The 12085-nt window shown below is 44.3% G+C and overlaps 1 protein-coding gene across 3 annotated transcripts; it reads left to right on the plus strand.

Annotated features, from left to right (window-relative positions):
* The first annotated feature begins 1440 nt into the window (after positions 1-1440).
* Positions 1441-11375, plus strand: KCNV1 (potassium voltage-gated channel modifier subfamily V member 1). Of its 3 annotated transcripts, XM_032988411.2 has the most exons (5): positions 1441-1525; positions 1846-1961; positions 2038-2550; positions 4320-4846; positions 10535-11375. In XM_032988411.2, the coding sequence occupies exons 3-5, from the start codon at positions 2069-2071 to the stop codon at positions 11044-11046; spliced, it is 1521 nt and encodes a 506-aa protein (XP_032844302.1). In that variant the 5' UTR covers positions 1441-1525; positions 1846-1961; positions 2038-2068; the 3' UTR covers positions 11047-11375. The 3 variants fall into 3 exon arrangements, with proteins under 3 accessions (XP_032844302.1, XP_032844285.1, XP_042641915.1); XM_032988394.2 differs by having other exon boundaries at positions 1846-2550; XM_042785981.1 differs by lacking the exon at positions 1846-1961 and having other exon boundaries at positions 1446-1525.
* The last annotated feature ends 710 nt before the right edge of the window (positions 11376-12085 follow it).

Here is a 12085-nt window from a genome sequence, read left to right on the forward strand (position 1 = left end):
AAACTAGTGATTGCTCACTTTAATTATTTTTCAATTTGATTGTTTTAAACAATAAGAAGTAGAATGCCTATGCAAATAAGTAATTATTTTTCTTTATGACGCACTTGAAATACAGAATTATAGAGCTGGAAGGGGTCTCAGGAGGTTGTCTAACCCTTCCAGCCTGCCTCAGGAAAGGGAGAACCACACCTCTGCTATAGCTGACAAATCCCTGCCCAGTCAGTTCTTTGATGACCAGTGAGAGAGACCAGTGTCCCAGATGACCTCCTCCGCTGCTTCACCAAAACCCTCTTAATGGCTACCCTGAACGTCCTCCCCGTCATTCAACCCTGTTACTTCCACACCTGTCCAATGTGGCCAAGGAGAACAGAATGACACCCCTCATCTTTGTGAGCAGCCTTTTACGTATCTGAATACTGTCACAATGCCCATTCCCCTCCACCATAGCTATGACACTCTATCTTTTCTTCTTGGGGTGTAACTGCCAAACCCCACCCTTGCTGTTCTCCTCCAGACTCTCTCTGATCGGTGAACACTTTTGCCAAGAGTCACCGGAGCAGATTTCTACGCCAGCAAGTGCTGAGCCGAGAGATTGCTGCGGGTGTTACAACACTGCATTACTGTAAATGTTCAGCTAATCTTCATGTAAAACACAGAAGATTATTGGTATCCAAGACTAACTGTTATGAGAGCTCTGAGAAAAAAATGTTAGAAAAGTACGTAACTGGATGCAGTTGTATGCAACAAGTGATGGGGGATCAAAGGCTGGTGGTACAACACACAAAGCCACATTTTGCATGCTGCGGAGTTTCCCATCCTGGCAGGCTCCACCCCAACGCAGGCAGGAGTAAGAGGCGCCAGGAAACGCAAATTTGCAAAAGCAAGTATTTTAAATTTTCCAGAAATAACTGTTTCATAGGAGAAGAAGCGCAGTAAGGAGGGTGAACCTAACGCTTGCACTGTTTAACTGGGGAGCTACAAAGTCTGCACAGGACCGGACCAATGATGTTCTAGAGGGTTTTTTTTGAAAACAAGTTGACTGCAGCTAAGTTAAAATAGGCTCATTCACGTACATCGACTGGCCTTTACAATGACTGTTTTTACTTGAGTGACTTCAGACTTGTGGTCGTGGGAGTAGCACAAGTGGGGATACATTATGTATTTAGAAACACTCTTGGTTTTACGTGTGTTAAAGCGGAGGGGGGGGTGTGTGTGAGAGGCTTCAAAATCTCCCCGTGAACTCTCTTGGAGAAGTTTGCAAGTCCGGTTTGCCCCCGGAGGAAGCCCCCGGAGGGTGGCGGGGCGCCGGGCCGGCAGCAGCGGGACCCCCCGGGGCCCGGCGGTGGGGGGGGGGGGGGGGGGGGGGGGGGGGGGGGCGGTGGCCCGGGCCGGCCCGCCCCGCATCCGCGCAGCCCCCGCCTGCCCCTCGCAGCACATGACCCGGCATGGAGACGCGCCGGCGCTGCCCAGAAGTTTGGAGCCGGGGGAGCGGGGCGGAAGCTGCCTGCGAGGGGACGGCGGGCAGGTAAAGGCGGGGCGGCCGGGCTGGCCGCGGGGGGGAGGCAGCCGCCCCCCAGACCCCTGGTCCGAGGGGGGCAGCGGGGCCGGGGCGGGCGGGGGCGCAGCCCCCTCGGGCTGCTGTCGGGGCGGCCCCCGGCTGCTCGGAGCCCCCGCTGAAGCCGGCGTGGCGCGCTGCGTTGTCCCGGTCGGTTTCCTCCCGCCTCGGACCCGGCGGTGTGAGCCGAGCGCGGGAGCGGAGGGGCCGCGGCGGGCGGGCGGTGCCGGCGCGGACAGCCCGAGGTGAAGCCGTCTCAGGTACCGCTGCTCCTCCTGTAACCCCCACAGGTGTAGGCACTGCCGGGCTGCTCCACACCCTGCCGGACCTCCGTCTCGGATGGAGGCGTCGCTCGGAGGAGGTGGGGACGGTGAGGTGTCCCTGGGGCGGTAGCCAAAGCAAAGCGGTACGTTTCTCGGCTGGCCCGGCCACCCCCCTGGCGCGGCCGTCTCCTCTGCAGCTTTGTTGTGTTTTCGATCCAGGAGAGTGTGGGCTGCTGCTGGCAGCTACAGGATGAAGTCGCCTCCCTGCTGCATGTCTCTTTCTTCCCAAGCATCCCTGGAGGAACCAGGGAGTAGCACGTCCCTGGGCTCCCTGGACTCCAGTGTTTTCTCCAGTGAGGAAGAGCAGGGGCCCCTGCTCCAGAAGGTCATTCCCTCCTTGGACTGCTTTACTATCAACGTAGGAGGCAGCCGCTTTGTGATGTCCCAGCAAACTTTGTCTTGCTACCCTGACACCCGTCTTGGCAAACTGGCTGTAGTGGTCTCTGCTGCCCGGGATGTGGCCTCTGGCCTCCTTGAGCTTTGCGACGATGCCAACCTCGTGGAAAATGAGTATTTCTTTGACCGGAGCTCACAGGCGTTTCACTACATCCTGAATTACTACCAGACAGGGAGGCTGCATGTGATGGAGCAGCTTTGTGCACTCTCCTTTCTGCAAGAGATCCAATACTGGGGTTTGGATGAGCTCAGCATCGATTCCTGCTGCAGAGACCGGTGAGTTGCGGGAAGATGTGACACACAACATCATGGGCTGGGTGAGCTCAGCATTGGCTTGCATGCAGGGATGCTCAGGTGAGAGAGCTAGCAGTGGGGTTAGGTGAGGCGGCAGAGCATTGAGAAAAAGTGTGCTCAGGGCTTGGCGAGTTCAGCCCTGAATGCTGCTTTAGAGGTGGATGGGTGTAAAAAATGGGAAGAGATGTGTTAGGTGAGGTCACTGTTGACCTTTGCTGAGGGACAGTTTGGCGGAGGGGTCAAGATAGTGAGACCCTAAACAGGAGCAGGGTCTGGATTGTACTGCTCTGTCTTTGGACTGGCCATGAAAAATGTCAGAGATGAAAAAGATGATGAAAGGAGAGATGTCCCCTCAGTCATCCAGCTTGGGGTTATCCTAGTTAGAGGGGTTGGATGCGGAGTCAGGCATAGTTCTAGAAGGGTTTGGAGCCTCCCCACCCTGCACTTTCCATGCTGGAGGATCTCCGGATCCAAGCTGGAGAGGCAGAAGCTGGGTGGTCACCTGCCAGGCTGAGTGTGGGTGGCATGGCTCCAGGAGGATCCATGATGGGAAGCATCACACATGGGTGTAGCAGCATACAGGGAGGAGGCAGCAACATCAGGAACATGGCTCATTGGAGACAAGTTGTAACAGGCAGCTTAGGAATGAGGTGGGTTTCAACTGAACCACCCCCAAGACGTTTCTGTTGATTCTATTTGCAGTTAATCATATTTTTTCCCACCATTTTTAGTGTTACCGGTTTGTTTGTTAGTACTGAAAAAAATGAATTCTCCAAAGAGCGTGACTGTAAGTTGTCTAAAGGGCTTATATCACAATTATTAGAAACAAGCAAACAACACCACCCCAAAAGGACACTGAAGTTATCTTACCTTAGCACGGTCCAGTTCTCCAGCTGAGAGCTGGACCCTGGTTTTAATCCTTTTCTTCCTTCCCTGGTAGGTGTAACTGAAAGCTCCTCCTTCTTTGGTGGTTCAAGGAGCTGCAGATCTCTTTGGCATATGCAGGAGTAACTAACTGTATCAAATGAAGGCCAAATTGCATAGCCCCTTTGTCTAAGGCTTGAGATTTGCAGCAGTCAAGAAATACAGATATGAAAGAAAATTGTTTTTTTAGTGTACTTTGCAAATGTTTTTGTTTCATTAAATTGTTCTGGAAATATACTCTTGCTCTAACAAAACACTTAGCTATGCATTTACAATCTAAGTTTGACTCAGAACAAATGCTTGTGCACTTTGTTGTGTGAGGACCCATATATTTAAAGAAAGATAGATAACTTGTCATCTTAGTGTGTATTAATCAGAACTTCATTCATGAACTACATGACCTATATTATGCCTTACCTTTTAATATTGCAGAAACCCATCAATATAACAAAAATGTAATAAAATTAATAAAATTGAGGACAATTTAGAAACAGAGGGTCTGGTTGTGCCAGCATTGCTTACAAGAATGCATGTTATTCATGCAACAGATCCTACTGCAGTCAACATGATCAATATAAATAACACAGTATCAGAATAAAATTACTCTGCACATACAAACTGTGACTGATGTGAAATGGAGGAATAGAAATATCAGGTCAGTGGAAACGTGCTGCAGGCTCTCAATTAATAAAATCTTCAACCATATGCTTGACATCAGGGTTTTCTGAGCTCACATAAGCTATGCTTTTATGCCTCATATGGTAGAGGATAAGAAAAACATATGCATATTGGTATTAAAAATTTCTTTGGGGGGTGTTCCTGGGCAGGTACTTCAGGAGGAAAGAGCTGAGTGAAGCCTTAGACATCAAGAAAGATGCAGAAGAACTGGATGCCCAAGATGAAGAAGAGGACTTCTCTGGTAGCCTCTGTCCCAGTGTCAGACAGAAACTTTGGGAAGTTTTGGAAAAGCCTGGCTCCTCTGCAGCAGCCAGGACTTTCGGCACCCTGTCCATGGCTTTTGTTGTTGTGTCTATTGCCAACATGGCTTTGATTTCAGTAGAGCTAAGCTGGCTGGCACCACCGCTACTGGATGCCCTAGAGTACATGTGCATTGCATGGTTCACTGTGGAGTTTGTTCTGAGGTTCTTGTGTGCACGGGATCGGTGTCGCTTCCTAAGGAGTGTGGCAAACATCATCGACCTCCTTGCTATTTTACCTTTCTACATAACCCTGCTGGTGGAGAGTCTGTGTGGTGGGGAGAGCTCCCAAGAACTGGAGAACGTAGGGCGCATTGTCCAGGTGCTGAGACTGCTCAGAGCCCTGCGGATGCTGAAGCTGGGAAGACATTCAACAGGTACTTTCGGCCATGGCAGTGGTATTTCTTGGTTTTGCTGCTTGCAACAGTTGTCCCTGGACATAGTCCTTCAATTTGTGCACATTTCTGCATAACTTTTTTTACCCAATCTGTTAGCAGTAATGGCTTGTGAAAATCTTACTTTTGGACATAAATAACTGAGTGGCAAGGGCCTTCTCTTATAAATTTTAGCTTTACATAAAGCCGGTGTATATTGTTTGAATAGAACATTTACAAAAAAAGGCCCCAAAGTTGCATGCTGTAAGTCATGCAGCAGTCATTCACAATGTCATGAATTTACAAATGTGTACTTGAGTCGATTTTATTAGGGATAAAGCAAGGGAAGAAGCAGAGATCACTGACCCACGCTTTTTGTATTATCAAAGGCTTGCTAATGATAGCTTGCAATTACCAGTCACAATACGTTTTGTTAAAAAGTATATACAAAGAAATACATAATGGTTTTGTCTACATCATAGATCCTGAAAACAACCACAGTAGAGAATGTTTCAGAAAAATTGTTGAAACTGAAGCTTACCAGGCAGTGGGTTGAGGGGCTCCCTGGCCCTGTTAAACACACTGGTACCTGTGTGGCATTCGGAGTGCAGCTGGGGGCTGCTTACTGAGCTGGACCTAGGTGCAGCACAGAGCAGCAGTGTCAGGTTCAGTCAGCGTTCACCCGTTGGTGTGGGGCCCTTCGTGTCCGAGTGTCCCTGACAGTTCAGCAGACAGACGGATGAGCAGCAATCGGGTGTAGGATGGAAGATGAAATTAATTTCTGAGAACATTTCTGTTCACTCTTTCTGAGTGGTGAAAGGAAGACATAAGAGGTAACATTTTCCAGTGGGAATTTATCAGAGAAAGCTGGAAATGATTGGAAGGTGTTGAGTTTCTCCTCGCATTTACCCCATTTTTTTTTTTACTATTTCATGACATGTGCATGCCTGGCTATATGAATGAATAAAAGCTGTACTCCCACCACACCCTCTTCATGCTATGATGTTGTCCACTGCCTGGCATTTTCAAAATGATTTATCTATGTTCACACTTAAATCAGTGCTGAATATGGCACTGAATTTGACAATAGAAATATTCAGCCAACACTTGGAGCTTTGAAAAATTAGATCCTAATAGTAAGTCATGGTCTCTGTCCTTCAATATTAGCCTGTTCTGAAGATGATAATGATCGTTCTTACATGGCATTCAACACACCCTTCCAGGATTTCCTGCTATGAAGCAGGAATGGGTTGATGCCCCTCCCTTTTTTGGAGAGCCATCTTCACCCTCTTCGTGAACTGGCCTCAATTCAGCAGACACCACAGTGTGCTCTCAGCAGCAAAACGTGTGTCTCTATTTTATTTGCCACTGAAGGGCAGTGAACCTACCTACCAATGGCAGGGAGTAGCTGTAACAGTACCGAGCATAATCATAGTGGTTCAGGGAGTATTTTACTAGCCTACCCTAGATTATGCCTGTACTGATGCATAACTGTCCCTTAGAAAGCAGTCAAAAGGAAGCTTGTAATGATTCAGTCAGTCAATGAGTTTGTTTTGCTTCATTATAAATTTTTCAGAGTTGAAGGGGGGCGGTGTTTGCAAGAAAGGCTGCTACCCACTTCTGATAGCTGTAATGTGAATGCATTCCTCTCTAACTGTATTTTAAAAGTAAGAAAAAGATTTGAACTCATCAAGGCACTTTCATGCTGAGTAACAAAATAGTGATCCAAAAGTATGTTGATTCCAGTTATGAAGTTTCCAGTTTACTGCTAGAGAATGAATGCATGAAACTCAGTTCTATGGCTCTTTCTATCAACTTGAAACCAAATGTTTCAGATGTTTGTATAATAACTGTTAACTTCAGGTATATTAACCTTCAGGGATGGTCTAAATTTTTGTGTCTATTTATTCTTAATTAAAATATTACCACAGTTTATATCACAATATTGAGTACCATTAATAATGAGTTTAGTAATTCCATGTTAGGTAGAAGTGAATTAATTATATAAAAACCTACTCTCCTAATCTGGAAGTGACATATCTTTCTACTGGAACCAAAGTACCAGTTTTAACATACAAGCAGTGACATACTTATCTATTTAAACGATCCAGAGCAGCATTACCATCACTGTGCTTGCTTCTTTGGTAGTTCAGTTGCTGCCCACTTTGCCCCAGAACACTAAATCAAATCTGTATAGTTTAAATGTAGAAAGCCAATGTTTTGATCCTTGGTCAGAAGAGATGCTTCTACTAAGATGAAACATAGCCCTAATAAATCAAAATAGAAGCATACAGTAGCAGATCTGAGGCCCTGTTTCTGACCACTAGAGGTATGTAGCAGAAGAGAGAGTTTTGCTAACTTGGTTCTAACCACATCCTTGACAACAGCTGCTAACGTAAGATGAACCCTGTAAGTACCACACACAGAGACCATCCTTGCACATACCTAGGCAGTCCTGTTAAATCCTAGTGTTTAGGGGTGGCTCTCTCAACTCTTCTGCTCTCTTGACTTGGATCTGGCAGCTTAAAGCTAACTCCCAGCAAAGCTTTTCTCTGGCTCCTGCACTGTCAGACCAGACAAAGCTTCATGCACTGGTCACCTGTTTTGTGTGGCAAGGGGAGTGCAAGATGAGAAAAGAGATGGGAAAATTCGTGGATGCAGGGCAGCAACTCCACTTTCACCAAGTAGGAGTGTTCATAATCACAAGGAGAACACCTCTGTAATACTGTGCAGACCCATAGCAAAGCTGGAATCACAGCAGCAGTCTGGCTCTGCTGTGGGGGGCAGAAATGAGTGGGGAAAAAACGTATCCATTCTTTTCTTCACTTTGAAGAAATGGCAACTTAACCCTTTTTGTGGGGAAGGGATAGAGAAAGAAATGAAAGAAGCATTTTTGGCTCTTTGAAAGCTGAACGCAGGTAATAGGAGGGATGTGATGCCTGGAAACACCTGGGCTAGACTGGTGTGAGTATGTAATTATTTATGCAAAGTACTATACTTCATCAAAGAATAACTGAGAAACCAGTAGTACCTCTCCAGAAAATGTATAGCTAGAGGGTGAGACCACTCTGTGAGATACCGAAGTGGCTTCAAGGACAGGTGAGACCTGAACCTGCGTTTCTCACATTCTCTGATGCTCCTCAGCTGTTGCCTTCCTCCTGGGGCCATGTTTTGTGTGAAGCCTTTCTGGCCCTTCTCTGGGAAGCACTCAGAGATTGACTCCTTGAGGAGAAGTAGTATTTGAGCATCTTGTAATGGTAATCATCATATGTTTGAGAGATGGCTGTAGCCTATATCAGGACAAGATGCCTCTGTAGACATGAAAAAGTGAAACTTCAGCACTCTTAGTGCCAAAAATTTAGGATGATCTAAATGTTGTGTGTAAACTGAAGCTCCCAAACATCAGCTTGTATTGCTAAGTCTCTTTGGGTGATAGAGAGATGGAACTTGACCTGCATGGAAGAAACATTTCCCCTTCTCCCTGCTGGCCCCAGGGCTGGAGCTGCTCTCCTGCCCCACACCAGCTTTGTTACAGCACCTTAGCACCTTCCAGCAAGAGTGGTCAAGCTGTTACAGCTCCTGGGAAGGGGTTCTCATGCAAAGTCACAAGACTTGCTGAGGTGTCTGTGCTGGAACAGCCCTGGTTTGTCTGTGTGCTAGGGCTCAGAGACATTTTGAAACGTTACAAAATAATACAGCAGAATACATGATTCTTTTGAGTACAGTGATTCCCACTTAGAATGAGCTGTGGACTCTGCTAACTTGACTGAATCATAGATTTGTCTAAAAATGTCTCCTGACTTCATCTGAAGACATGAAGATATGTAGCATTTAGATGAGGATAATAAAACTGAGAATAATAAAAAAAAATCCGTCTCATGAAGAGTCAGAATAATTAACCATAGGAAAAATATTTTACTGAAGGTGTGATCAATATGATACAAAGAGTTAGCAGTCACTGCCCTGTCTCTCCTTATTTTGACCTGGTTTATGTGAGAGTTGCACTGGTTTTTAGCTATAGTATTCTCAGGAACCATCATAAGGCGCAAACCCTGGGTTTTATGCTTTGAAAACTGCTACAGAGGTAATTTTAAATTGGAATACCTTCTTCCTAGGTCATCTGAAAGGACTTACTCTTCTGCCTTGTTCAGTAGGAACCTTTACAGGTCAATCAATGATAGTAACTTCCTTGGAAGATGAGAGTTGGATTTGGATCCTTGCAGTTGATCACACAGCTGTTGTACTGCTGATATTAGTGCATTTTCAAAATGTGGAGGTGGCCATATTAACAGCGAAAAGATTACACTGATACATCTTATTCCCCTAGTGTTGCAGGTTTAAACTGTATCATTATAATAAACATTCTAACCAACAGATCATATTTATGGTAATGTAAAAACTGGATACAGGCAAGTCCTTAACTGAAGTTGGTAGAAAAAAAACATTGAAAAAGGAAACATTCCCTGCAAACTCTAATGTGTACTTCCACTGTTTACTGTACGTAAACAAAAACTTTAAAACCCATTAGACATGAAGAGGAAAAGAAAGAGCCAAAGGCAAGAAGAAATTTTAACGTCTTGTAGTTTGAGATTGTGGAAAGAAAAGCAAATCTAATTGCTTATTACGCTAATGAGACTATGAAGTCTGCAAGCAGAGGCAGAGCTCCAATAAGCTATTTTGCAAACACTAGTTTAGTTAGAAGTGTACCCTATGAAGGGTAATTCATAAGATAATTTCATTCTCCCATGTGTCTCAGCCAAGTTGGTACCCTGTTATTTTCCTTCTTTTTTTATGTGTGCAACACTTATCCATTGCACTATTATTTGATTTACTTACCTGCTTGATTTGCTGGGCAGTCTAGCCATGAAGCAGCAGCTCTAACAGGAAGGGGGTGGGTTATGGAGAGTGGTGGGCTGCACACAGACTCCTTGTGCAGCTTATGTGCAGGGGGACTGACTGATGCAATACATCATTGAAGTAACAGAATACCATGTTTGCATCAGGAGGCTTTGCTCTCTCTCGTTTTGACACAAGTGCAGCTGCTGCTGGAATACTGTATTTGTTTTGATGTCGACAGATAAACATATTGATAGGTTTTGGGGGGAAAAAGGGGCTGAAGAGAGGCTGTGAGAACTATGAAAGGATTGAAAACAGTCCTTAGCAAAGAAGTTACTGAGTGACTGAACTTGGCTCTAAGCACCCACCTGGGAACATGAATTTGGTAACTGAGGGTTGCTAAGTCCAAGAATAAAACATGACAATGACTAGAAAACAGGAGCTTGGCACATTCAGACTCAAAGTAGGGAGCAGGTGTTTTTAGTGTGCTTTTAAATGGTTATTTAGATAACTAATTAAAAACTGGGCTAGATCTTCTATAATAGCCAATTACTAAATCAAGATTGGTTAGTTTTTCTCAATTATATGCATATGTAGTTTAAACAGTAAGTAATGAGAAGAATTTCTATGCTCTGTGTTACAGATGATGTTAGTGGCTCAGTCTAACTTTTTACCCTATTACTTTAAATCACATTTTCCCAGTAGTGTTGAGAGCAGCACCCCTTTTTCTAAAGACATGTCCACTAGCAGTCAAAGAAAAATATAAGGCAATCAGCTTTTAAATAAGAGATGTTTTGCGAAGTTACAATGGCAGCTGTGTGAATCAACCTACTGACAGCATTTCTTACCTTTCAGGCTTGCGGTCTCTTGGGATGACTATCGCACAGTGCTACGAGGAGGTTGGTCTTCTGCTGCTTTTCCTCTCTGTAGGAATCTCTATATTTTCCACTGTGGAGTATTTTGTTGAGCAAGGTGTGCCAGGCACGACTTTCACAAGTGTACCTGGGGCTTGGTGGTGGGCAACAACTTCCATGACAACTGTTGGTTATGGTGACATTAGACCAGACACTACCATTGGTAAGGTAGTGGCCTTTATGTGTATACTATCCGGAATACTGGTTTTGGCTTTGCCAATAGCTATTATAAATGACCGTTTTTCTGCCTGTTACTTTACACTGAAGATAAAAGAAGCTGCTCTTCGGCAGCGTGAAGCTTTAAAGAAGCTCACGAAGAACTCATCCAGCGATTCAAATATTAATGTTAATTTGCGAGACATATATGCACGCAGTGTCATGGACATGTTACGGTTAAAAAGCAGAGAGAGAGCAAGTACAAGGAGCAGTGGAGCAGATGATTTTTGGTTTTGACTTTTAATTTATTTAGCCTTGTATAGCAAATGGACTAGTTAAAAAATGTAGTATTAATCATCTCTTTTTTTATTATTCACCACATAGTGTATTTGCTTTTCCATCTGGAGTTTTACTTGCTTGGACAGACTGAGGTAACTATCGTATACAAAAGACAGAATTCATAATATTGATTCTCTTAAGGAGCTCTGAAACCTGCTTCCAGAGCTGGATTGTGACAGGTGAGAGGGGAAATAATGGGTCCATCAAAGTAAAACAGCGATGCAAACACTTGTCTATGAATCTTATGTCCTTGATAATGTATAATAATAAAGTATTAGTGAAAACTGCCACAGTGTTTTGAATTTTAAAGATCTATAAGATTTGTATTTGCATTGGAAGAACAAAAGTCAAAGACATTGAGAAAAACTGAAAAGGGAAATCTGAGGAAGTGAAATGTTGAATAAATTTAGTATAACATTCCTATAACGAGGTTCATCTTGACTCCCTTTCTTATCCCTATCTTCTACTCCATTTGCATAAAAAAGAGGTTACTAGACCCTGAGGGGGTAGAATTTCTTCATTTGAAGAGAAGCAGAGGGCTACCAGATACATGGTGGGGATCAGGAGATAGGTGAAAGCATTAAGCAGATGCAAGATCTTCAGCAAGGTATAAAATAGTCATGAAATAGATGCCATAATATAGAGCATCCTCTGCAGTTGCTCTAGAAGTTGCAGAAGCTAATAGAGCCTTTGTAGCATATAAGTAACTTGCACACTTAGTTTCAACTATGACTTTTCTATGTGTTTTGATTCCCATGACTTATTTGTGTAGGTAAGGAGTTTTTGTGCTCAAGTACGCTCACTGGTGGATATCAGAAAAAGCAAAAATGGTGAAAGATAAGCTTTCTCTATCTCTCATTAAAGTCAGTAGGTATTCCAACTGGGCCAGATTTTTTAAAAAATAATAATCTTCACTGCCCCATTATTAGAAAAATCCTTCATCAAAATCTTCTGTAGCAAAGGAAAAATGAGTACTTGTTGGACTGGATGTTTAGTT

Source organism: Tyto alba, unplaced genomic scaffold (assembly GCF_018691265.1).
Source record: "Tyto alba isolate M040663 unplaced genomic scaffold, T.alba_DEE_v4.0 Super-Scaffold_9, whole genome shotgun sequence".
NCBI lineage: Eukaryota > Metazoa > Chordata > Aves > Strigiformes > Tytonidae > Tyto > Tyto alba.

Excerpts from the sequence above, each read along its gene's own strand:
- KCNV1 (XM_042785981.1), top strand. The coding sequence starts at position 1,446 with ATGGAGACGCGCCGGCGCTGCCCAGAAGTTTGGAGCCGGGGGAGCGGG. Across the intron at positions 1,526-2,037 it reads TGCGAGGGGACGGCGGGCAG|GAGAGTGTGGGCTGCTGCTG; the intron begins GTAAAGGCGGGG and ends TTTTCGATCCAG. Across the intron at positions 4,847-10,534 it reads GCTGGGAAGACATTCAACAG|GCTTGCGGTCTCTTGGGATG; the intron begins GTACTTTCGGCC and ends CTTACCTTTCAG.